The sequence below is a fragment of the Mus caroli genome, chromosome 5 (assembly GCF_900094665.2).
Source record: "Mus caroli chromosome 5, CAROLI_EIJ_v1.1, whole genome shotgun sequence".
Taxonomy (NCBI): domain Eukaryota; kingdom Metazoa; phylum Chordata; class Mammalia; order Rodentia; family Muridae; genus Mus; species Mus caroli.
Window position 1 is genome coordinate 39,890,327 of NC_034574.1, and position 22,294 is coordinate 39,912,620.

Sequence of the window (22,294 nt, forward strand, 5' to 3'; positions counted from 1 at the left end):
TTGAAGACTAATTATAGTCCCATAAGCAAACTTAAGTTGTTTAACATTAAATATGTGATGTAGAATTAAAAACATGGTTTTCAGATATGTTACAGGCTAAAACATAATTCAAAACATAATTCAGTATAGAACTGTAAACTCATTAAGTCAGGAATGATTTTTTGAGTACTTTCTCTAATTGACAAATATGATGGACTGGATGTCAATTGTATATCATACTCTATGATTTACATAATTGTTGTGGTTGTACTCAATTTATGTATGAGAGAAGAGTGGGTTTTTTGTTTTTGTCTTTGTTTTGTTTTATTAGACAGAAAGGGTGAGATGTTGGAGATTGGTGCTAATGCTTTGAATATGCGTGTCCAGATGCTGAAGGTCCTTGTCCTCAATTGGTTTTTGGTCTAACAATAAAGATGCCAGTAGCCAATGGCTGAACATGGGGCAGGACACTGAGAGTTACACCATAGGACACAAGAAGGACTCTGGAAGAAGAAGCAGAAGCAGAAGCAGTGGCAGCAGGAGATAGTCAGCCAGTCATGTGAGTTTTCAGGGAAGTGGCCAGTGACCACTTACCCAATTGGATCTGGGGTAGCAGGGAAAGGTTTAGGAGTGTCAAGACATTTTAAGATTAGTGTGTGTGTGTGTGTGTGTGTGTGTGTTTTCCATTCACAGATCTGAGATAGCTCCTGGGTGGGAAGCTCAAAGTGGTGTAGCCCAAACTACACATTACACCTTATAATACCAAATGCTATATAAATTGTTATTAAGCTGTTTTATTTAGGAAATTAGGGGGAAAAGGTATGCATACATTCAGTACAGATGCACTTTACACTAATTATATTCAACCTGAAGGTGACTGAATCTACACATATGGAAACCAAGGACCGACTGCTTGTTTGTTCCACCCTTGCTACACGCATAAATATCCCCTATGTATAAAACACAAGGACTTTTATCTGATTTGTTTATTGATGGATCCTCATGGTTCAGAGAATGTACTCATGAGTATGGGAAGTTTTTAATGAATAAGCAAAATCAAGGAGTCTACTCTGCCCTGGACCTACAACACCCTCCCCAGGGGATGGAAACCAGTCCATGTTTTCCATAGGTATCTGTAGGAGGCACAGTTACACTCTGTGAAGAGTGAGATATATTCTATCCAGAGCTGTCCATCTACCTGTGTTTGTAGTTTGGTCCTTTGGCTTTGCCAGTCCTCTGGTCGGTGTCCAATCTCCACTGCCTTCTTCTTCATCACAGACTCGAATGGAGGTTGTAGGTCACTTCTTTCCTTGACTGATTCTCCAGTCCTTCAAAGATATGAACAACATAATGATTAAAGGCTGTAGATCTTTCAACTGCTCCTTCCTGCATGTAGGGAGTTCCTGGAGGAGATACTGGGGTAAGAGACATTTTCCTCTATCAAAAAGCAACCTAAGTTGTAAGTTTTAATGTACAAGGTTCTACTGATCTTAGTGAGTTATTAAAAACTAAGAGACTGCGAGCTTAGAGTTCTTCTGAAGGTCATAGGAAGCTCCAAAACCTATCTCTATATAACCAAGTTTCATAAGTTTTTCTATATATGGAAAAAAAAAAAGAAAGAAAAGACAACATTTTGCACAGTCCTCCACACTTATTAAAGCATGCTATATTTTTTAGTGGTTAATCTAGGTGTAAACTGGGAGATTATACATAGGCTTTTCCCTATTGAAAAGATGGTCAAAAGCTTAAATAGTTTCTCATCTTAGATAAAATGCTGACAAATGGATTTTCAGGACATCCTTCCTCACTCCGACTTTGGAACTTGCTGAAAATTTAAAATGCTTAGATTGGGATGCTATGTGCTTGCTTTAACAATGTGCAGTGATGTCACATGAAGGCCTTAAATTTCTCATGACAGGAACATTGGGCCAGGGGACCAGAGGTTAGAGGATAAAAGTCCCAAGGAAAAGGGGCATGGAGATGAGGGCTCTGCATTAGAGAGAAACGGTCCCAACACACAGGCATAAGATATGTATATACAGAAATGGAGAGGTTTCTCAGTGGTTAGGGGGATGTGCTCTTCTTGCAGAGGACCTGGGTTCAGTTTCCAACACCCACATGGTAGCTTACAACCATCTGTAATGCCAAATGCAGGAGATCTGACATTCTATGCTGGCTTCTTCAGGTACACATACATGCATGCAGGCAAATATTCATACATATAAAATAAAAACTTTAAATCTTTAGAAAATATACCTGTATGAAAATTAAAATAATTAAATACATCATAATGTCATGTTGCCATGACAACAACATGCCCTAGTTAGGGACTACTTCTTCAGCCTGGGTCTCAGCATGGAAAAATATGAAGAAGAAACTCTAGCATGGCAGAGGAGTAACATCTCACCCTCAGCTAGGAGCCAACCATATGTACAACCAACAAAGCATGGGTGAGTCAAGCACAAAGGTAGCTCCTCATGAGGTAAACATCTTATATTTTGAGAAGCAGCAGCTAATACAGACAGAGTAGATGGGGGCTTCTTCTGGTAAGAGAGTACACTTTTCTTCTTAATAACAAGAAAAGGTGGTAACTGCTTGTGATGGCTATTCCTGGTTGTCAACCTGACTACATCTGGAGTGAACTACAATCCAGAAATGGAGGGCACACCTGTGATCCAGATATTGAGGCTGGAAGACAGGTTTCTGACCTGGATCTTAACATGGAGATCTTGGTGGGACTGAGCAACTACCAGATTCTTCAACTTCCCATCCACAGCTGCCCATTGTTGGGTTAGTTGGATTACCGACTGTAAGTCATCACAATAAGTTCCCTTAATATGTAGAGACATTCCATAAGTTCTGTGACTCTAGAGAACCCTGACTAATACACCTCTCTAGGTTTGAATCTTGGGCAGAATTATTAATCTCTTTGAGCATCAAGTTTTTTATAAAATGTTATTTATGCTATTGTAAAAGTTAAATAAGGTGGTTTATGTAAAGTCATAGCTGTGCAGAAGACCATGCAAGAGAAGAGAAGAGAAGAGAAGAGAAGAGAAGAGAAGAGAAGACAAGACAAGACAAGACAAGACAAGACAAGACAAGACAAGACAAGACTGTTCTCCCTCTGAGTATCAGGGCAAGACCAGACATAAGCACTTGAAGACAGAATGAATGAACAGACATATCCTTCCCATCTGAATGTTCATGCTTGGCACACTCAGAGAATGTTCATGCTGCCAACCTGCCTGTACCTTTCTTCTTCATCGCTGCTGCTTTCTTCTTCATCTGTCAGCTTCTCTAGGACCTCATCTCGGACATGTTTCTTTGGCCTTGAGCATGGGTCCTAGAGCAAAAACAATGATAAGACAAGACTACCTAAAGTTCCCAGAACACAGAGGTGAAAGAGCCTACAGAGACCAACTAGGCTCCCCACTGGCAGGTGCAGGAGGGTAAGGCTTGGGATGGTAAAGTACCTAGAGCACAGCCAGGTGTGTGACTCGAGTGGGCTCTGACCCTTGTCAGATTCACAGTCTGCAAGGTAATTTGCATGGCTGTAAAACAAACCCAAGAAAGAGAAGGTGCCTTGCCTAGTCCTCACCTCAGTGAGTCGTGTTATGAGACATGCAATGGAGCCTTCCCACATCAGGTCTGAACTTTTCACCACATTACAAAATAGTCCTGAGTGTGTTGCACAGATAGTCTTTATTGGGCCTGACCCAGGGAGTCATGAGGAAAGTCAAAGGGCAGTCCTGGAACTCAGTCAGTGGTCAGTGACGTTAACTATAGTCATCATAATTGCTATACGCATACCCTAGGCTGTACCATGCTCACTTCTCATTTTACAGGATTAGAAAACATGGAACTCTGCAAATGACTCGAAGTCCTGACAGATGGGGAATGGGAAGAGTAGAAATTATTCCTCACAGTGAGGCCACAGAGTGTTTAATCAATTGAATTTGTTTGTGTTATCTTTCTCTCCTTTCCACAGAAAGATAAGAGGGCAAAAACTTTTTTCATTTCTCTGTTGATTATGAAAGTCATTGTCCTTGAAGAACATGAGAGGCAGGACAGATTTATTCTCAAGTTTCAGCAACTGGTGGGAAATTGCAACCTGATTATTTTTCCCGAAAGATAGTTGCATAGCCTTGAGTAGAGGCATGCTTTTTTGAACCTATTTGTTGTTGTTGTTGTTGTTAGTATGTAGACAAGTACATTGGCTTGCACCTGTGATTTTCCAACTGTTATTGAAATCCTCAGAGGTATAAAGTGCCTAGGATAGGAAGAGACAGAGTGAGCTAAGGCGTGATCCTTGGGCTGCCATGCCCAACTTGATCTGAAACAAAACAGTCTTCTGTACTGCGTTTTCATGTACTGTAATGTCTATTAAAGTCCACCATGTAAGTGTGGATCACTTGCACATGGAAAACACACTGTCAGTTTCCTGGCTAAGCTAACTGGATTTCAGTAGAATGTGAACTATCCAACCCCACTTTCTTTCATGCAAGACTCTGCATTTGCCCAGCCAGTTAAAACACGCATGCCCCACTAGTTAGTGCAGGCCAGCAAACTGTAATCCTTTCCTGGGCTTTCTCTGTTCCACCTTGCACCAGCAGCCCTGGCCCAATCTCCTCTGTTAAAGCCCCCCTTTCTGCCCCAGACCTTAGTCTTTGGGCTTCCCTACTTTCCTAAACTAGTCTTGTCTAGTCTCATTGCATTAACCCTCATGTGGATCTTGATGCCATGGAAAGACAAACAGTATGTCAGTCCACTTATTTGGGAAACAAAAGGTTGTCAAGTTAATCAAGTTAGACAGTGGAATAATGATTCCCAGGAGCCGTGGTGCTGAGATGGAAGTAGAGAGTTTCATTCAGGTAAGATGGCCATCACCTAGAGATTTGCTGTACAAGACAGTGCCTTTGGTCAACAATGATGCACAGTACATGACAAGTGTTCTTCCTACAATACCAGACAGATCAACCTGAGAGATAAATGGCACTTAATTTCTTCATTGAACATGGAAATAAACTCAGAAGTTCTTTCTGCTCATATTCATTGATGTGTGCTATTCAGCTTCGTGAACACAGGAGACAGATTTCTATTGATATTTGGGTGTGGTTTGCCCCTGAGGGTTCCTATAAGCATCCCTGTACTGGAGGCTGTCCACAGTTAGAGGTCATAGGAACTCATGGGCACAGCCTAGCAAACAGTTCTAGGTTACTGAGATACAAGACTACACTAAGAAGGGAATACTGGTTCATTGAGTGAGTTTTGGAAAGGGCAAGTAGTAACAAGGGCCCCAAACTGATTCTCTCTGGATTCCTGTTTTTTACTTGAGTTCTTATATCTGCACATGCTTGGGCCCTCTTTCATAGACTTTCACTGCAACTGAGCCACACTCCAAAAGGGGTTAAATAAAACTCTTTACAAAGCCGTAAAGATCCCTAAGGTATTTCATATGACACAAAACAGACTAACACAGCATCTTCCTCAAAGGAAGAAAAGACCATTCCTTCAACACCAGTGATTAAAAAAAAAAAAAAGACCCATGGGTTCCTCTAAAACAAAGGTGTGTTTTAGAAATTTCCTAACCTTTTACTTATTGGGACTAAATAATGACCTTGTCTGTTCCCATCATTCAACTATCATGTCAGGTCCAAGTTTATTTGAAAGGTGTTGACCATCAGCACCTTTTTGTAGGTGCTGAAAGAATAACCAGCATTTTCATTCCCACAAATGTGGTGCAGCATGGGGAAGAGACACATAGCTTGACAATCTTAAGAGACCTTAAAAAAAAATCCTCCCCCCCCCCGCCATGGTTTGTATATTCTTGGACCAGGGTGTGGCACCATTTGGAGGTATGGCCTTGTTGGAATACTGCCTGGATACTGCCATGCTTCCACCTTGATGATAATGGACTGAACCTCTGAACCTGTAAGCCAGCCCCAATTAAATGTTTTTATAAGACTTGCCTTGGTCATGGTGTCTGTTCACAGCAGTAAAACCCAAACTAAGACAGAAGTTGGTACCAGGGACTGGGGTATTGCTGTGATAGGCCTGACCATGCTTTTATTTGAAAGAATGTGGGCTTTGGGACTTTGGATCTGGAACACAGTGCAATGCTTTAAATGGGGCTTAATCAGTCATCCTAGTAGGAATATGGAAGATTTTGTTCCTGGGAGTAATTTGAACTGTGTTAACCTGGCCTAAGAGATTTCAAAGGAGAAGAATTTCAGGAAGTGGCATAAAGACTGTTTTTGTGGTATTTTGGTGAAAAATGTGGCTACTTTTTNCCCTTGTCTGAAAAGTCTGCCTGAGGCTAAGGTGAAGAGACTTGGATTAATTGCATTGACAAAGGAAGTTTCAAAAAAGCCCAGCAGAGACTTTGTTCTCTGGTTAAGTCTTATGAAGAGAAGTTTGAACAAACATAGCAAGCTTAGAAAGGAAAAATATAAAATATTGGTTCAATTATTAAAGGGGTACCAGGAAGTGAAATGGAGCAAAATCCTGTGTTCTAGGAGATAGCAGATTAAGGGAGTGGGACCTTGGGGCAAGATCCTACCCATCTAAATTTAGATCCAGGCATGGTGGTACACACCTTTTAATCTCAGGAGACAAGCATGCTGATCTCTGTGTTCAAGGTCAATCTACAGAGCAAGATCCAGAACAGCCAATCTTAGGTAGTGAAGGAGTTGAGTTTGGAATTTGCCCAGCTGGTTTCCTGTCTTTCTTTGAGGATTACAGTTAAGTGATTGGATGAATCTCAGAAGAGACCTTGAACTTTGGACTTTTAACATTGTTGAGACTGCTATAGACTATGAGGACTTTGAAAGTTGGACTAAATGCATTTTGCATTATGCTATGTTTAAGCATCCCCCCCACCCCCATAGACTCATGTGTTTGAACAAGTCTATGGGGGCCAGGGAGTGGAATGTGATGGTTTGTATACTCTTGGACCAGGGAGTGGCACCATCTGAAGGTGTGTCCTTGTTGGAATAGGTGTGACCTGGTTGGAGTAGGTTTGTCACTTGAGTGTGGGCATAAGATCCTCACTCTAGTTGCCTAGAAGTCAGTCTTCCACTAGCAGCCTTTGGATGCTCTGCCTGCACCATGCCTGCCTGGATACTGCCATGCTCTCACCTTGATGATAATGGACTGAACCTCTGAACCTGTAAGCCAGCTCCAATTAAATGTTGCTTTTATAAGACTTGCCTTGGTCATAGTGTCTTTTCACAGCAGTAAAACCCAAACTAAGACGCCCCCTATAACCTCCCTCCCTTGCCCTGACCTTGTGCACCTGGTGTTTCAGGTCAAACAGATCTTTCTAAAGGTGGTGCAGGGTGGGCTGGGGAGATGGTTCTGCAGTTAAGAACACAAGTTGCTTTTTTAGAGGACCCGGGTTTGATTCCAAGCACCACATGGTGGCTCACCACCATCTGTTGCTCCAGTTCCAGGGAATCTGACACTCTCTTCTGGACTCTAAAGGCACCAGGCACACATGTTGTACACACACATGCATGAAGATAAAGTAATTTTTACTTAAAAAGGTGCCAGGCTAACACTTGACTATTACACAAATTGACTTGACTGTGGGGAACAATAAGGGATGGCTGAATGAGCCCTTCTAAGCCCAGTGACAGTGTTAGAACAGTGCAGGTCTCTGAACTCCAGGCGAGAATGGCTGTTTCCACTGTCCACTTTTCTGAACTCCAATTGGAATAGACTCGCATTATCCTGTAGTAGTTACTGACCTGGCATTCTAGCAAGCCCCCGGCAGGAATGGTACTCCTGGCTTATGGGCCTGAGGCTATCACATGCTACTTGCCTCTGGACCACTTTCTCCTGCTCTCTATTGAGTTCTTAGGTTCAGCTCAGTGTTCTTTCCACTGCAACGAGGGCCCGAGTACAATCAGTGCACACAGAAAAACAAATTCCAACTCTGCTTCTCCTCCACAATGTCCACCAGAGAGCTACTTCCCAAGCAACGGTGCCTATTGTAAAACCTTCCCGTTATTTAACCTCATCTAGCTTCAGGAAATCTCCTGGACAGGAACATTCAAAGTCATTTTAAAGTTCAGCTGACAATCTTCCAAAGGTAGCATTTTATTTATCTTAAAATAGAACACCTAATGTAATTGTGTTTGCTGAAATGATTGCTGGGGATTGTAATAGATACTATAAAGTCACCTTACATTTATTGAATGACTAATGGTTTCAAGAAATGCTGTCATATGGTTTCTGCTGTCTATGACCGCAAGTCTCTGGGGTATGGTCGATAGGGGTTATTGCTGCCATTTCACTAGAAGAAGTAGCACAAGGCCTCATTTTTTTTTATGCATAAAATGAAGAGAGTAGTTGCATGTGCCTAGAGGTTGTTGTAAGCCTGTAGACACCAAGTCAAGTCTTTGTCTATGTTTAGCACCATGATATATGTTGGAACTGATCTTGAGGAGGTATTCAGATTTGCCTGTGCTCCTGAGCAGGCCTGGGGTATAGCTGGCAGAACTTAATATCTCAGTCCCAGATGGGATTTACTGCCCTTCCACATGCTGTCTTCTGAGGTTCCAGAGCATCTCCACTGATGCCAGGACTCTCTCCAACAGATGAAATCAGCATGCCTTGCTCTCCGTGTGATGGGACTGGACCCCTGGAGTAACACCAGATGGACAGTGCTGGCCCCTCACAGCCTGAGGATACTTGAGACATTGCAGTTGTTTTCCTCTTGGATAGCTTATGGCTTGGACTCATATAATCCTTCAGGTATGGATCCAGCAAGTCATATAGGGCTTCCAGTGAGCAAAGGATGCTCCTTAGGCCTATGTTACCTGCTTTACCCATTTCCTCAGCCCTTGGGGATCTCATCTTGTGCTTTCTCCTAGAATAATTCTTTCTGGTGACATCATGCCAAAACCCCAGTGCCAGCTCATGTCAGCACATGTTACTTTTCTGAATACCTTTCTAAATCCTCCCAGAGAGCGTGTGCTTTCTTGCTCTCTCCTCCCTCTCTCTTCTCCCCTCTTTTTACTCACATAAGGGCTATGCAAGAGCCTTTCTGCCACTGTTGTAGGGCTAATAACACTATGCTATTCCTTAAATAAAGATCTATTTTTACCCCTTTGAATTTGAGCCTTCCCAGGAGAAACCTGGGCCTTATTCAGCTAGGCAGCCAGTGTACAGTGAAAATACCCACACACTCTTGGGAGTGGAATGACTTCAGGAACAGTGACCACAGCATTTCTCTTTTCTTTCTGCTGAGAACAAAGGCATGGGCTGCTCTAACAGTCTCTTCCCCTCTTTGTCCCTAGTTTAATATCCATGTACCAAGAGGCTTCCAAAAATTACAAAAATTACAAAAAAACTAGGCTTGTATTGTGGAAATCAATGAACAACACCATGGACCCAAGAGAACTACAATATTGGACATAAGAAACAAGGAAAAAGGTTTAGCTGGACATTAACTAACCTTGGTGGGGACATGCCCCAGAGCCACACCCAGGCCTGGCAATCATCTGCATGCTTGGGGGGTGAAAATTCTGCTCTCAATTAACATTGTTATTTTTATCACTCTTGACTCACAAAGATACTTTGGTCAGACAACCAACAGCCTAAATTTAAACCCCTGACTCTTAAATTTTATAGAACTCAATCTAGATAGAATATTACTGGGGAGGCTGGCATTTAACACTGTGCTTTGATGTCCCTGTGTCACCAGCAGAACAGCCCCTCTAAGGCTCTTTAGTAAGACCCGTTCCCTGTATCATTCATGTTGCTATAGGTTTGGCTGTAATACAGCATGCTGATGTTAGACACATGAAATCTAGATCTTGGCAAAGATTCTCATTGGGTTCTCATGAAAGTATATGAACTAAACTCTAAAACTCTGATTGGCAATGTTCAGAAGTTTTAGAAATTGTCATATTGACATAATGTGTTAAAATAGCCACTTGCACATGCTGCTGATGGTAGTATACACTGGACCAGTATCCGTGGGAAAATGCATGGTGATATCTACCAGAGTTAAATAGCCATACGCCACAGGAGTGAGCAAATCCTACCGCATGAAGAGTTGTTACACATGCTCAGGGCTGTTTCCAATACTGGACGCATACTACTTCATTTGGCTTTCACAAACCCCTCTGAGGTAGATGGTAGCATCAACTTTATTTTATACATGAGAAAAATAAAGCAAACATATGCTAAATATCTGCCCAAGATTATCCAGCCAGTAAGAACTCAGGAGGCTGTTATGCCGGTGAGCTTGTCTATGCACTGCATATACTATATGCCTTTACAGTGCTAGTCACTGAAGAGGTTTTTGTTTTTGTTTTTGTTTTTAATAATATAGGCCCATCATAAGAGTAAATATATTGTGGTTTCTTTTATAAAGGAAAACTAAATAAGTTGCTTTTAAAAAATGAATCTGTAACATGTCATATATTGATGTGCTATAAACTCCAGGTATATAGAGTAAAAAACAAACAAACAAAACAACAAAACAGCAGACCAACAAAAATATGCTATGGTTGGTGAAAATTATAGTCACAATTAAGTGTGCACACACACACTTTACATCTCTAGAAAGATATACAAAGAGAGATAAAACAAGTAGTTATTCTGGGCTAAGAACATGGGTTCAAGGAAAATTTTCAATCGTATAAAGAATTCTATACCATACTCACAGATTGCATTTTGAAAAAAAAGAAGACATTATTTGAAAGAGAATATAATACCTTCAAGGTGCAAAATATTTGCCTAATAGAAACCATAATGATGAGATGCTTAATTCTATTACCAGGGTCCTATATCACTTTAAAGGTATTTGTTTTGCACACTTCTCTGCTAGACCCTCCAGTTCAGAAGCCAGCACTTCCGAGATATTTCATGATGAATAAATGAATGACATACACAATGAACTAAATCAAATAAAACTGACAATTGTGGAGGTCTGTCCTGCGTCTCCTTGTCAGAGAGGACTGCACCTCCACATAGAAGCTGAGCTTGGGCCTGGGCAATGTTCTAGATGAATGAGATCAGATGGGGGCTGGGTTTTATGGTGAGCTAACTCAATCCCTTTCCACATACTTGTATTTGTAACTTCTCTAGGATTGTCTATAGAATGTGTAGCAGTAGTTCTCAACTGGGGCGAATGTGTTCCTAGGAGACACTGGTGGTGTCTGGAGACATTCCGTTTAGGAGGGTGTACTACTCCTACTTGGTGTAGAGAACTAGAACCATCTGACAGTACATAGTCCATCCCCACATCAAAATATTTTCTACCACAAAAAAAGCCAATTAGTGAAGTAGAGGCATCTTGAACTACAATGATAGCACTGGCTTATGTACAGGTGACTGAGATGGTTAGATTCATGTTCATCATCCTGGTTATAGGCTGATATCCATGTGTGTGCATTTTTTTTTCTCAGAAATACAGCCTGCTATACTGTCTTCCTAAAGTGTATTGGTGTTTCATCTTTAGATTATCTGCCTTATTTAATCTCAATGAGGAACTCAGACAATTCTGTTCTACCTCCCTGCAGTAATAACCCAGAGGAACTGAGAAATACTGGAATATTCTAGGGACAACTTTTCTTAGCAACTCTGGATAGAACCTGTGAAAAGATAGATCAGCTATCTGGGGATGTTTCTTTTTCTCTCTTGAATGCAGGGTAATAAGGCTAGTTGCTAAGGAACTATGGAAGAATAAGAACATCTCCAGGTTTCTCAGGCAGAGTGGATGAGAATAGCCTGAGAGCAGGAAGTACCCACCCTGGGGAAGATGTAGTCTCTGGTTCTTTAGGCGTCTTTTCTAGCGTGACATGAGGACAAAAGGGCTGCTGACAGGTTCTCTGGCAGTCCAGTACCAGAGGCGACAGAAGATGTCCTGGTCACTTAAATCCCAAGAGAGTCAACACCCATTCTCTCTGCAAGGTTTGAGGGTCTGTTATACACTAAGAACATGACAGAGTCAACTCCAGTGGTTGCATCCTGGCTCTGCTGCTAGGGATATGGTAATCACTTAGCTACTCTCCCCTCTGTTTTCCTCCTCTATAAAATGGATTAATACTCTAATGAAGTCAAAGATGGAAACAGGGATTTATAATTGACCAGTTCCAGTCCAAGTGTTATTCAACCCCTGTTTGCTCGATTCTTGGCTTATGTTTTCCCTGGTAAATATATGTTTAACTAAGGCTCACCCTGTTACAGTAGCACTGGAGACCCATTAGAGGGAAAGCTGTTACCTACTTGCTAACAGAATGAAAGCTGTCTCTGGGTAGATTAACTTCTTTAAGAATTAGTCCAGTTGGATAGGCCAATCACCTGGCCAAGGAAAGTCACTCTACTGATCTAGTATGGAGAGATCTATTTAGATAAGTTGATAAGAAAATGCAGAATACCGTCTAATGTCTCATCTCTTTCTAGAACCAAGAGAGCTGCTAATTGGTAAAGGCTTTTGAAGCATCCTGCTTAGAATGTGTCTAGCTGACCCAGGGGAACTGAGTCCCAGATTAATGACCACATCCACAAAGCTGTGTTTTGTCACTTGGGTTCGCTTCTCTTCTGTTTCAGGTTTTTAAAGCTGGAAGAATTTATTCAACAACATAAGGCACCTCAACGAGGAACTGAGGCACAACTCCAGAATTTAAGTTGCCAGCTCTGTGGTACAATAGAGAACCAGATAACTTTTATATTTTTGTGCATTAATTAGGGATATTTCTCTTTTCCTTCCCAGCCCTTCTACACCCCCAGTGACATGTGCTGACGTTAACAGTCTTTTTTTTATGTGCCCCCTCAGCAGTGCCAAATGCTTAGGGAGAAGAAAATCAGCACAAAACCCATTTGCAAAAACCATAAAGGAAATGGAGTTCGGAGGAATTATCCTTGTGGCTTCAAAAAGAAAAAAGCTTGTCAGATTAATCTCCTTCTGAGTAGGCTGCCTAGCAGAGGGAATAAATGTGGGGGAGGGAGCCTCGAATCTGTCCAGCACCAACCACAACAATAACAGCCCCCAGCCCTTCCTGCACACCCCTGCTCCTATTTCCTGTCACAGCGGTCTTGCTTATGTCTCTGGCAGGTACACCTAAGGGTGTAGACTGGGTCCCATGTGTTACATTTGCAGGAAGCTGTATCATTTGCCTAGGACAGCAGTGATGAGTTTCTACTGGTTCTTGGCTTAAACAATAGAAATGTATTCTCTTCTAGCTCTGCAGACCAGACGTCTGAAGGGAAAGTGCTGGCTGGACTGGTTCCCTTCCCAAGCTCTAAGGGCGAACCTGCCCCCAGCCTATCCATCATTCAGGCTGCTGGCAATCCTAGCTTTTCTATGGTTTACCAGACACATTATTCTACAATCTGCCAGTGGCCAGCTGGCTTCCTTCCCAAAGAATTTGTCTTCACATAGCCTTCTTCTAAGGCAGTGGTCCTCAACCTTCCTAAGGCTGAGACCCATCATAAAGTTATTTTCATTGCTACTTCATAAATTCAAAAGTTCTGCTACAGCCAGCTGGGCGGTGGTGGTGCACGCCTTTAATCCCAGCAGTTGGGAGGCAGAGGCAGGCGGATTTCTGAGTTCGAGGCCAGCCTGGTCTACAAAGTGAGTTCCAGGGCAGCCAGGGCTATACAGAGAAACCCTGTCTTGAAAAACCAAAAAAAAAAAAAAAAAGTTCTGCTACTTTTATGAATCACAATGTAACTATTTTGGGGGACAGGGGTTTGACAAAGGGGTGGCAACTTCAGGTTGAGAACCGTTGCTCTAAGGACAATAGTCACTGAACCTAGGACTCACTGTAATCCAATGCGACCTCAATGGATTGCTTCTATCCAGTCTATATTCCCAAATAAGGCCACTTTCTCAGGGATTGGGATTTAAGATTCCAGCATGCCTTCCCCAGACACAATGTTAACCCACAGAACGGGCACAACGTGGCACTCTGTTAACACGTGTTAATTCACAGGTAGAAATAAGTCAGTAAGTTACACTTAGTTGGCTACTGATTGCTACCACAATTAAAGCTTTATAATTTGATAGTGCCTTCTGAAAACTCGTCTCTCAGTTCACCTGTCAGTTCTTCTATGCTGTCGTTTTACCCGATACGTTTTTCTGAAAGGCAAATGAAGGGACCTGATACTTATGTGCCTTAGGCCTGTGATAACTTTTGTCTCTTCTGCCTTCTGTGACTCTCCCAGACACATTGGGCTTTCCCTTGGAGTTTGTGAATGAGGTCCTGACTAGAGTAGCTCTTGATCCCTATTTTGGCAGTAGGAATCATAGAAAGGCAAACCTTTAGTGTTACGTGTTTAATCGCTGCTCGGGTTTTTAGCACACTTGAGACTCCAGGTGGGAGAATACCATACAATAGAACCTGAGTCCTAAGCACTGGGATCCCCAGTCTCCCTTTATTCATTTTTGTGGACCTTGGTGTCCAGCACGTTATCATCCAGTCCTCTAGGCACCAGTCCTGTCACCAATTCGCAGGGGGAGGCCTTGCTAAGATGGTGACTGGAATATTTTGGGAGCCCTACCTAGGGTACCACATTAACTGGAAGATTGGGGGCCCTTCTAGGGATTCTTAATCTCATTAATGAAAGAGTTTAAGAACAGGCAGAGGAAAGCTCGAGGACACTTTCATTAGAGTTTAAAAGAGGAAATCCAGGGCAGCCAACCTAAATCTAAGCAGCTACCCATAAGCAGGAGGTGGAAAGGGGAAGGAATCAAAGCCACACCATTCACAAGCAGCCACATAACAGAAAGAGGACGCAATAACTTAGAAAAATAATGAGAAAACCCCACATGTCTGGGAACATCTTGGAAGGCCTGTTTCATTTTGTTCTCTTTTTCTAATAAAGAAAGAAAAAAAGAGACAAAAGTTATCACCCGCCTAAGGCACATAAGTATTAGATTCCTTAATTTCTTTTCAAAAAAAATTAGTGGGTAAAATAAGAACATTGAAGAAGTGCAGAGCTGTCTAGAAGGCTCAATTAAATTATAAAGCTTCAATTGTGGTGATAATCACCAGCCAACTAATTGTCACTTGTCAATTAAGCAGATTGTTTTTCCCTGCAGACTCTCAGGAAAAGGAGGCCAGTACCCATAGGGAGGCTCAGACACTGCCAGCAAACCTGCATAGCTCTCATATTTGTCATACACCACAGTGGACACAAGAAGGGAAGGGAAAGGACAGAGTAAGGGACAGACTATGTGATAGTGAAAATGGTTGCTGTCTTTAAGCCTCTTATTTTGAGGAAGATACAGGTTTATAACCATAGCAATACTCAGTGGAGACATGGAAACAGCAATATGCCACCGTTAATAGTGTATTTATGCCAGTAACATCTGAAAGTATTTATGGGTGATTTAAATGAGAATGGTCACTATAGGCTCATGTATTTGAATACTTGGTCCCAAGTTGGTAGAATTGTTTGGGAAGGATTAGAAGGTGTGCCACTAGGAGATGTGCCACTAAGGTGGGCTTTGAGGTCTTATTTTTATTTTTTTATAGATTTACTTATTTTATGTATATAATTATATACATATGTAGCTGTCTTCAAACACATCAGAAGAGGGCATTAGATCCCATTTCAGATGGTTGTGAGCCACCATGTGGTTGCTGGGAATTGAACTCAGGATCTCTGGAAGAATGGACAGTGCTCTTAATCACTGAGCGGTCTCTTCAGCCCCAGGGGCTTTGAGGCTTTAAAAGCCCACACCTTTCCTAATTAGTTCTCTGTGTCTTGTGCTGTGGATCAACATGTAAGGTCTCAGTTCCTGCTCTTGCCATTCTTGCCTGTCTCATGCCATGATCCATAGAATGTCCATCACTGATTCTAACCCTTCGTAACTATAAACCCTAGATAATCACTTTCTCTTATATGTTGCATTAGTTGTGTTGTCTTATTACAGCAAGATAAAAGTAACTAAAACAGTATTTTTGTTATATTAAATCTTTTCCTCCTCGTGACACCCACAGTGATGCAGGTAGTACTTTAAGGCTATGAAAGGTTGGGTAGGAGTCTGCCAGGAGCAAGGATAGGAAAGGGAATTCTAAAAAACAGTATTAGCAAGTACAACAGGAGAAGGGTAGGTAGGGTTAGAGTAACAATAAGAACCCAGTAAGGACTCTCTGGCCCAGGTAAAGGCCTAGCATTCCAGTTGTGTTGGGTCAATTGCCTGGCCAAGGGGCCACCTCTAGGAAGGCAGACTTACAATAAGCCATACTAAAGAGATAAGTAGAATAATTTTTCCTTTAATGAGACATTCTTCTTTTCTTTCCCAGAATTCCTGTTCAGCCTCTCCCATGACACAGTCTTTACAAGAAGCTACAGTCTTTGGCTAGGTCACTCCACCCGTCTGAGGCCTGAATCCAAAAGGTGCAACTGTTCTCTTTTTCTGTCTTTCTTTCAGATGCAGGTCAGAATGGTGTGCTTGTTCTGATACTTTGAGCTTCTTTACTCTTTCTTTAAAGCAACGCTCCCTGCTGTGTGGCTGCTTACCCGCCATGTGTCCACCAGCTTCATTGGCCTGGCTGTTTTCTTTCTCTCTTCTGTTCTTCTCCTGGCAGCTTCTGCGATTTGCAGCTTGCCTGTCCTGGGGCTTTTCTCTTTTAAACTTTAATAAAGTCGTTCTTGGGCTTCCATTTGAGTTTATGTTAAATTTGTTTTATTAATGAGACTAAGAACCCAAATAGTAGATCCCAATCCTCCCTGTATAATTTGTCAACCATAAAGAAACACCAAGTACACCAAGGTCGGATGTGAGACATAAGGCTCCATCTGATGGACGAATACATGACAGTAGTCAGGGCAGGGAGATTCTGGGGAGCAGTGGCTGGTGGTGAGTTAGGTTGAGTCAAGATTGGAAAAAATAGGGATTGAAGACTTTTGGGAAGGAGGAATGGGCCATCTTATTGCAGAAACGCTTCAGAGTGTATCTAAGTTTATGAAATATAAAATAGCTCTGTTTTTTTTTATTGTTGTTGTTTTGTCTTGTCATGTTTTATTTTAAGTGCCAGGATGGTTATTCTTAAACTCCAGGGCTTAAGCAATCACCACACTTTAGCCTTCAAGTGTCTGGCACCCTATACATGGGCCACAATGCTTACATAGCCTGTAATGATTTATGTAACACCTCTAAGTACTGTACTGGTGTGAACGGTTCTGAGAGTCTTGCCCAAGACATGTGTAGAAAGCAGGGAGGAGACAGACAGGCTTGAGCCATAGGACCCAGGTGACTTTACATGAGTGTCTGTGAGAATGGGGTTACGAAGGGACTGGGGTTGAGAATGGGAGATCTGAGAGATGTTAAACCGGCCCAAGATGAAGTCACCTAAGATACCAAGATGGACAACCTGTGTGGGAATGGGTCCCTTTGGGAAAATGGAAACTGCATGCTCTGTACTTCTTAGAAATCATATGACCCTTATCTCAGCAGAACAGCTTGATCACAGCATCCTGATACCTTAATGGCCAAAAGTTTCCTCAAAAAGGTTTTGCTCACAATAGTAAAACAATAGATTTATTATTATCATCATCACTCTTAATATCGTCATCATCGCCGTATTGTTTACAGTAGTTCCTTTTGCCTTAATGCTCTCCTGCCGTTCTTTCATCTAACTAAAGCCACCTGATAAAATCCAAAACTCCCCTTTTGGTTGGACTGCTCTCCCTTTTCGTGGGGACAGCTTGGGAGGTGGCATGTGTGTGAAGTTCACCTCCCAGAAGAACTGGGTGTACTGCAAGGGACGTTTCCATTTCCAGTTCTAAGGAGTACTTAGTTAGGAGTACCATTGGTGGGGCAGAAAAGGTTGAAGCCATGCTAACAGAAATCTGCTCTGTCCATGGTCACGACTTATGACTGGTAGTCACTCAGGTCCTGAATGATCCTCAGTCATTAGAAGTGACATAGAGCTGTAGCACTGTCCTACAGACGAAGAGTAGAGAGCAACATGGCCAGAGTGTGAATCTCAGGTTTGCTACTTATTAATTATGCACTTTGGGGGAAGTAGATTTACCTTCTCTCTGTGTCTCTGTTTTCTCAATTTCAAATTAGAGATAATAACAGCATCTATGTTATGAGATGGTTGGAGGCAGAAAGAGTTAATACATGCAAATCCACTCAGTCTCCTGGTTAAGGAAACAGTTCCATTAAGTAAGCCATTTTTTATGGTGCCCGCTGGTGTCACACACATAAATAAAGCCACTTTAAGCTCTGCAGCGCACAGTAGTCACAGGAGCACTAAGAAGATGGGGAACACTGAGGGAGGGAGAAACAGAAGGAACAGGGTGGAGAGCAGGGAGAAAGGGGGGCAGAGAGGCCTTACAACGCATTTCTGCAGAGATACATTCAAAGGCAACTGGAGATCCTGAAATGATGGGGCTTAGGCAGGGCACATAGTCTCTGAGTTCTTGAAAGTACTTCAGGGTTATTAGGTGTGTAGCTCAGTAATTTGGCTATTGCCCTGCCCCGCACCCCAAAGCCATAGGTTTGCTCCCTAGAGGTTGTGGCACATGGGCAGGGCTGAGGAGCACCTTCAAGGCTCCCTGAGGGCATAACATAGGTCTCTTTAAGGTTTAATGGACAGCAAGGAAAGAAACCTCTATATAATGTTGGTCTAACCAGGTCTCTTCAATCTTGTCGTTAGCCCCTTCCACTAGTACCATTAAGAACCTGTGCTTTAAGTTCATTTAAAAATCAAGAGAAAAATCTTTAGCTTGGGTTACATTGATCTATCAATGCAGTCATACAAATTGAATATACTTGTTATAAAAGAAGGGGCCTAGGAAGGCAAGGGTGCCTCGGATCCACAAAGGTGACGATGCATCTTGGAGTAGAAGGACAGAAAGAGTCACCAACCTGACAGTCACTTAGTTCCAGAGTCAGCAGTGGCCTCCTGCTTCCTGCCTTTATGCAAGATCCTAAAGGCCTCTTTGTCTAAGACCCCATAAATCAGACTCTCTGTTCCTTGCAGCTAAATTTATGCACCATCTCCCCTCCCCGCAGACAGCCTTCCTGCCTGGCTGCATGCCCTTTACTTTGTGCAGAGGACACAGGGAGGTGGTGAACCTCCGGATCCCATTTAGCCAGAAACTCCCAGAGGTCACAACCTCCATTCCCAAGCAATGAGTTTTAAAGATTTACCTCAAGTAGAGAATTCTGGAGCTTCGTACTGAGGGCAGCTTTCTCCTCTTGCAGCTGCTGTATTTCTCTTTCCGATTTTGTCTTCACCTCTTCCAATTGAGCTTCCACTTCCTAAGTGAGGAGTAGAAGGCTTAGCCACACAAGGTAGGAAAACAGGCCACCTATGCATTCACACCTTGCCTTATTCCTGACAGGGGGTCAAAGAAACTAATAAACTACTGTAAAAACACATGAATTCAAAGTACATAGCCAGTCAAGAGAAAACAAGTGTTAAATCCATGTAACATAGCCTGCAGCACATACAGATGGGGTAGGTTGTGGCAGGTAGAGACTTTACTCGAGTAAAAAGCAAGACACACCAACAAAAACCACCCAACTACATTTTCATGGCATCTCCCTATCTCAGCAGGACCTGTACTGCAGCCAGAATGTTGTCTTCTTCACAGTGCCTCCCACAGCCTTCCAGTATCAGTGTGAAGCAGTTATACATCTGTGGGGACCACATGAGAAACAGCGCAGCATCTTAGCTGTGTCATATTGAGCACATTTCCTCCTATGTGTGCTGTGTTACATGCTTAGCACAGCAAGAGTTCAATCAACAATAAGTGTGTAATCATTTCTAGGGATGCCTAGCCTTTCCAATATGGCTTACTTTATGGAGAAAGTGTCTAAGTATTAAGAGGAGAGGAAAAAGTAGCCTAAGCAGGCTCTTAGCTGGTCTTTAGATAGACAGTGTCATTCGTTCATCCAATAAATCTTTACTGAGCTGTACCACATGCTGGGCATGATTCTCAGAACTAGAATATAAAAAGAAAAAACCCTTACATGCTTAAATTGACGTGGAAAAGACCAAACAAACAAAAAAGCCAATCAGTACAGGGTGATAAATACTATGTGAGACAGAGAAATGATAAAGAAAAAAGAAGCTGAACATGGTTACAGGGAGGATAGACTGTTGGGTACTTTGGCCAAAGAAGTGTGATGAGAAAAGGTGGCTTTTGAGTGAGATTGGGAGGCAGGTGGGCCCATGGTGACAATGTGACTGGATGGGAGGGTAGCTATGTGGACTTGTTTGGAATGTAAGCTGATAGGACTTACTGAAAGGAGATGGCTCAGTGGTTAAGAACAATGGATGTTCTTGAAGAGGACCACGGTTTGATTTCCAGTACCCACATGGTGGCTCACAACTGTGTGTAACTTCAGTCCCAGAGGATCTGACATTCTCTTCTGGCCTCTGTACTCACACACACACACAGACCCATACTTAAAACTGAATAAAGTTAGAACAAGTTTAAGAGGTCCAACCCAAGCCCTGAGTCCCTCCAGCCTTTCCTGTAAATATGAGGCTATAGTATCTGAAAGGAATGTGGGGAGCAGAAATTTTATGCTGGTTATGGGCCTTTCTGGTCTAACAGAGAGTGGATGACATAATAAATACAGCTGATGTTTACCAAGTAATTAGCATTCATTCCCACCCTTCCCAGATGAGTTCTTCAATTTTTATGAAAGCCTTCTTCTGGTTTAGGTTCTACTACTAAGGTTTATTATATAAAAAGAGGAAATAAGGCTTAGAAATGTGCAAAGACTTGCATGAGGTCATTCCTACAGTAAGTGGACATGACAAGGTTGGAACCAGGAAAACATGGATTGGTTGGTGCATTTCTGATGACTTCTCATGGGGAATAGTTCAGATACCTGCTTGTCTGGAGAGTTTCTCACTTCTGCTGCAGAGAAGCTGAAATAATACCTGGGCCTACCCAAAGCAGGCTAGAGAAGCTGCACCAACTAGAATTGCCATTTTACACGGGAGACAAAGAACCCTGGAACCTGTTGACAGAGGTTTGTACTGGGGCAACTCTGGTTGTCACACAAAACACTGTCATCTATCCATTTGCCCAAACAGAGCAAGAGTAACTGAACAGCTACAATGTGTTAATTCCTAGGATAAGGAATTACAGATACAGTCAGTGAATGTTGGTAAATGTCTACCAGTTGACTTTTCAAATATATAAATGAACAGATAATAGCACATTCATGGTGGTATTTCTTGGTTTCCATGGTAAAAGTACTTTTTTTTTCAAGGCAGGATTTCTCCGTATCGCATTGTCTGTCCTGTAACTCAGTCTGTAGACCAAGGCTAGCCTTAAACTAAGAGATCCTGCCTCTGCCTCTCCAAGTGCTAGGACTAAAGACATGTGCCGCCATCACCTAGCGGTATAACTACTTTTACTGTGGCCAATGTCTAATTATTACAGTGATGTATGAAACTGGAAAGAGGTGTGACAACTGCCTCCTGAGCCAGTCAGAATTGGCTGCAACATGTCCAGGTATTAGAGAACCAGGCAATGTAGTAGGGGAACACAGTGAAAAGCAATTACAAGTGTTATCTTCTAGTAAACAGTAATATAGGGATAGGGGGCTATATATATGTCCCCAGCATCACAGAGCTAGGGATGTAAAAGACTTCAGGGAAGATAGACATTCAAGCCATGGCTGAGATCAGTAAAGACTAGGAGAGTAGATTCAAGAATGAGGAAGGAAATGGATACACAAAGGCCCAAAGAGAAGGAACACAGAGACCATGAGAGATAAAACGTCTAGAAGGCAGAGTGGACAGAGGCAGGAGAAGCAAACAGAAGTGTGTCTCTGTAGGACTTGAAGAACAATGTGAGGGAAGTCAAAGCTCACTGCTATGATGGCAGGGAGCTGTGAACAGCTGGCAGCCAAGGCTGAACAGGCACAAAGTCCCTGGACTGGATGAGATGAGGCGAGGCAGATGGAGCAGGCAGTCTATGACATGGTCCATCAAATCACAGAGGTTGGCTAGGTCCACCTGGAACTATTGAGGACACAGAAGGATAGGCAGGTATTCTGGGGTCAACAGAACAGAGCAGACTTCACATACTTATATGCTGAGGATGAGGGGCACAGAGAAGTCCCTCCTGATCCCCAGGTTTCTGATTTGAACCCCTGAAAGCATGTGCTACTGATCACCTGCATGGCATCTCTGCCTTCTCTGTAGGATCAAGCCTAGACTAGACCAGCCAGTGGCCCTGGGTGAGCCCTTAGCACTGTCTGTCCCTTGGGGATCAATCATTTTTAAAAAGTCTAAAAGAGGTGGGTGTGGTGGCGCACGCCTTTAATCCCAGCAGTTGGGAGGCAGAGGCAGGCGGATTTCTGAGTTCG

General features: G+C 42.6%; 1 protein-coding gene across 1 annotated transcript in view; it reads right to left on the bottom strand.

Moving 5' to 3' along the window:
* The window catches only part of Fam184b (family with sequence similarity 184 member B), a 101,697-nt gene that overhangs the window by 21,563 nt on the left and 57,840 nt on the right, over window positions 1-22,294 (bottom strand). The window contains exons 6-8 of the mRNA XM_021161949.1: window positions 19,109-19,219; window positions 3,231-3,322; window positions 1,178-1,307 (exon numbers count right to left, since the gene is read on the bottom strand). Coding sequence (XP_021017608.1) covers window positions 1,178-1,307; window positions 3,231-3,322; window positions 19,109-19,219 — 333 coding nt within the window. The remainder of the gene's footprint in view (window positions 1-1,177; window positions 1,308-3,230; window positions 3,323-19,108; window positions 19,220-22,294) is intronic.